We start from the raw sequence: 4,833 nt of genomic DNA on the forward strand, positions 1-4,833 counted from the left end.
TGTGATCACGTAAACTTCATGAAGGAATGTGGGGGAAATAGTACCAACGAAGTCAGGAACACTAATAGTTCGTTGACCAAACCACACATATCATAGGGGAAGGAGTGCTGGAATGTCAAAGTTGGTGGGGGGTGGGGGTGGTGCTTTGTGGATGGCCACTCGTACAACAGTGAAGGGTGTGGGGACAGGGGTGGGAGGGAATAGTATGAACAGTGTTCAAGTAGGCCACATAACCGAGAGATACATTATTACATATCAGTTGTCCCAGGTCATTTTGATCGCTCGGGTGAAAATAAGTTCACTGAATGACACATCTACATGAAGTGATTTTTAACATAAATGAAATGCCTTCACGTTTTTATTAATGACATGCGTTGTTCTGGGTTTTGTTGTGGGACTGCACAGACATGGTTGCATAGTTAGGGTTGTGTATACTGCACAACCTGCACAGACATGATTGCATAGTTTGGATTGTGTATACTGCACAACCATGATTGAATAGTTCTGGGTCACACTACACTACACAACCATGATTGAATAGTTCTGGGTCACATACTGCACAGCCATGATTGAATAGTTCTGGGTCACATACTGCACAGCCATGATTGAATAGTTCTGGGTCACACTACAATACACAGCCAGGATTGAATAGTTCTGGGTCACGTTACACTGCACAGCCAGGATTGAATAGATCACATACTGCACAGCCAGGATTGAATAGTTCTGGGTCACGTTACACTGCACAGCCAGGATTGAATAGATCACATACTGCACAGCCATGATTGAATAGTTCTGGGTCACGTTACACTGCACAGCTAGCACTGAACAGTTCTGGGTCACGTTACACTGCACAGCCAGGATTGAATAGTTCTGGGTCACGTTACACTGCACAGCCAGGATTGAATAGTTCTGGGTAACGCTTCACTGCACAGCCAGGATTGAATAGTTCTGGGTCACGTTATACTGCACAACCATGTATGGTTCTGGGTTGTCTTTGGGAACTGTTCTGGGTCATATATAATTGTACGGTGTGATTATTGTACAGTTGTGGGTCACATGAGGACTGTCGTCACGATTGCATAGTTCTGGTTCATAATAAGCTGAGACATGAGTCATCAATGTGTAGTTCTGGATCGTTCGGAGACGGATACGACATTGCCATGATTTACATCTCCGGGACGAATATGAATTGCACAGCTTTAGTCCGGGTTCATGAAGGGGCTACACAGTTATAGTGCCAGATCGACTGGGGACTGCACAGCCACAGAGTATAGTTCTGGGTCATAGGAGGACTGCACTTCCATGGTTGCATAGTTCTGGATAGTACAGATTGGGAAATGCCGTGCCATGTTTCTCAGAGTCTATCGTGGCCTGTCTGGTTCGTTCTAACTGCAGTGCGAGTGCTGACATGTCAGTCGTGTCTCAGCTCATTCGGTCATGGTGCTCCCTGCAGTGCGTACTAGCCTACTTGGGGAACTACTATGTGAACCGTTTCAGTCATGTGTTTGAGGAGGACCGTTCAACTCGTCCGTTTGAAACGTAACGCCTGCCCACACGACGCTCGGCGTTAAAAAAATAATAAAAATAAATTAAATTAAATTAAATTAAAAAAGTGTCGAACTGTGTGTGTGTGTATGTGGCACGACTTGTTGACAGCATACTACAATAGTTTGCGTCCTCCTTCAACTGATGATTTCACTCACAAGTCTTGGTGTGGCCAGTTCCATTTGCCCATGATAGTCACATCGGATATTTCCTTTCCGATTCGGAGAACTCTGGGTTGTTTAGGCGGATTGCACAGCCATAATTGCATAGTTCTGCCGCGATCTATGAAGAAGGCTATGCGTGAGTACTGCTTGCCCCCTGCTTGTCGTCTGTTCCCTGGACGAGGCGCTCACTGGTTGGAGGATGGGATTCTTCAGTTCGTGTTTCAACTTGCTCTGATTGGAACGGACATGGGGAAACTGTCGGATGTTCACAGCTGTTCCAAAAGCCTTAAGGGAAACGGACGTTCACAGCTGTTCAAAGGGAAACAGACGTTCACAGCTGTTCTAGGGGGAAACGGGTGTTCATAGCTGTTCTAGGGGGAAAACGGACGTTTACAGCTGTTCTAGGGGAAACGTACATTTATAGTTTTTCCAGGGATAAACAGTCTTTTGCAGCTGTTCCAAGGGGAAACGGGCGTTCTCAGCTTTTCCAAGGGGAAACGGACGTTCTCAGCTGTTCAGAACGAACGGTCGTGGTGATAGTGGAACAGGTTGTCGACGGTCATCCTCAAGCATACTGCAGAAACGGCAGGCGTGGCAGCTCCTTCATGAATACTACACAGAGTAGGACGGGTGGATCAGGGAGCTGGGGTGGCAGATCAGGCACTGGCAGCATTGGAGTCGGGGATGGTACTGGCTGTTGTGGACTCTGTCATGGCGGGCTGGTTGACGCCGTTCGTTTCTTCTGCGCTCTGTAACGACGACACACAGCCACGTGAGAACGTCCACAACTCTGTGTGTGTGTGTGTGTGTGTGTGTGTGTGTGTGTGTGTGTGTGTGTGTGCGTGTGTGTGTGTGTGTGTGTGCGTGTGTGTGTGTGTGTTGTGTGCGTGTGTGTGTGTGTGTGTGTGTGTGTGTGTGTGTGTCCATGGCAACAGATATCAGCGGGCTCTGATGACCTGTCTGTGTATAGTGCAACTTGTGGGGCAAGTGCAACATGGAAAATACCGTGGAAACCACTCACTCTGTCTGTCTGTCTGTATGTCTGCCACGATCTCTTTCTGTCTGTCAGTTTCTCTCTCTCTCTCTCTCTCTGCATGTCTGTCTCTCCCTCTGTCTGTCTGTCTTACATAAATAGTCAACCCGAGCACACAGTTCGACGGCCGCGATTGCCTAGTGGTTAGAGCACTGGATTTTGGGGTTCGAATCCAGTCTCGGGTGCAAATCAGTGGTGGCCGGGTTCTGGGTGGACGAGATGTTTCCCATCTCCCATGTCTTCTTCTCCTTCTTCTTCTTCTTCTGCGTTCGTGGGCTTCAACTCCCACGTTCACTCGTATATACGCGAGTGGGCTTTTTACGTGTATGACCGTTTTTACCCCGCCATGTAGGCAGCCATACTCTGCTTTCGGGGGTGTGCATGCTGGGTATGTTCTTGTTTCCATAACCCACCGAACGCTGACATGGATTACAGGATCTTTAACGTGCGTATTTGATCTTATGCTTGCGTATACACACGAAGGGGGTTCAGGCACTGGCAGGTGTGCACCTGGGAGATCGTAGAAAATCTCCACCCTTTATCCACCAGGCGCCGTCACCGTGATTCGAACCCGGGACCCTCAGATCGAACGTCCAACGCTTTAACCATTCGGCTATGGCGCCCGTTGATCTCCCATGTCAACATGTGTACAGATCTGCCAGTGCCTGAACAGGTACAGGCTATACACACACTAAATATCCCGTAACACAGCGTCAGAGATCGGTGGGTTCAAGTTATGGCCTCAAGGTCTGACTATTTGTACTGTAGTTGTATTTGTATTTACGTATGGTTGTACGTACGGTTACGCTGCTGGTCAGGCATCTGCTTTGTATCGTATATTAATTTGTCCGAACGTAGTGACGCCTGATTGAGTAACTGAACTGAACTAGTGGATCAGACAGGCGCAAGAGCCGAGTGGTTAAAGCGTTGAACTTTCAATCTGAGGGTCCTGGGTTAGAATCTCGGTAAGGGCGCCTGGTGGGTAAAGGGTGGAGATTTTTCCGATCTTCCAGGTCAACATATGTGCAGACCTGCTCAGTTGTGTCTGAAGCCCCTTCGTGTGTATACGCAAGCAGCAGAAGATCAAATACGCACGTTAAAGATCATGTAATCCATGTCAGCGTTCGGTGGGTTATAGAAACACTGAAGAATATACCCAACATGCACACCCCCGAAACCGGAGCATGGCTGCCTACATGGCGGGATAAAAAACAGTTATACACGTAAAAGCCCACTCGTGTACATACGAGTGAATGTGGGAGTTGCAGCCCACGAACGAAGAAGAAGAAGAAGAAATATGGGTCATGCAAGTGAACGTGGGAATTGCATCTCACATGGAGTGATGGTCTAGAGATAACGCGTCCGCCTAGGAAGCGAGAGAATCCGAGCGCACTGGTTCGAATCACGGTACAGTCGCCAATATTTTCTCCCCCTCCACTAGACCTTGAGTGGTGGTCTGGACGCTAGTCATTCTTATGAGACGATAAACCGAGGTCCCGAGAGCAACATGCACTTAGCGCACGTAAAAGAACCCACGGCAACAAAAGGGTTGTCCTGGCAAAATTCTGTAGAAAAATTCATTTCGATAGGAAAAACAAATAAAACTGTACGCAGGAACAAATACAAAACAAAAAAAAAGAAAGAAAAAAAGGTGGCGCTCTCAGTGTAGCGACTGCTGGAGAGAGCAGCCCGAATTTCACACAGAGAAATCTGTTGTGACTAAAAAGAGAAATACAAATACAATCCACGAAAGCGGGGGGAGGGGGGGTGGGGGGGGGGGGGCGGAGGCGCTGGGCTGACCTTCCCCCCACAGAGTCTGTCCCTGTGACAGTACAAGGCCACAGCGCCGCCGAGGACAGCGCCGACGATGGTGACGACAATGACGACGAGGGCGACGGTGCTGACGGACAGCACACAGTTGTCGGACCCATCGCCGCAGTTGTCGTCGTCGTCGCACTTGAGTCGTTCGTCGATGCAGCGACCGTTGTAACAGCGGAACTCTTCCTGGTCGCATTGTCCTGGGGAGTAGTGATGATGTCAAGATACATTATACACATATACACATACAGACTTCACAAAAAGTTAAGGACC

The 4,833-nt window shown here is 48.5% G+C and overlaps 1 protein-coding gene across 1 annotated transcript in view; it reads right to left on the reverse strand.

Annotated features, from left to right (window-relative positions):
* LOC143285476 (uncharacterized) overlaps positions 1-4,833 on the reverse strand; it is a 15,338-nt gene continuing 10,505 nt past the window's right edge. Inside the window, exons 4-5 of the mRNA XM_076592789.1 lie at positions 4,543-4,760; positions 1-2,458 (exon numbers count right to left, since the gene is read on the reverse strand). Of these exons, the coding sequence (XP_076448904.1) occupies positions 2,366-2,458; positions 4,543-4,760 (311 nt within the window). The 3' untranslated portion in view covers positions 1-2,365. The remainder of the gene's footprint in view (positions 2,459-4,542; positions 4,761-4,833) is intronic.

The sequence above is a fragment of the Babylonia areolata genome, chromosome 9 (assembly GCF_041734735.1).
Source record: "Babylonia areolata isolate BAREFJ2019XMU chromosome 9, ASM4173473v1, whole genome shotgun sequence".
NCBI lineage: Eukaryota > Metazoa > Mollusca > Gastropoda > Neogastropoda > Buccinidae > Babylonia > Babylonia areolata.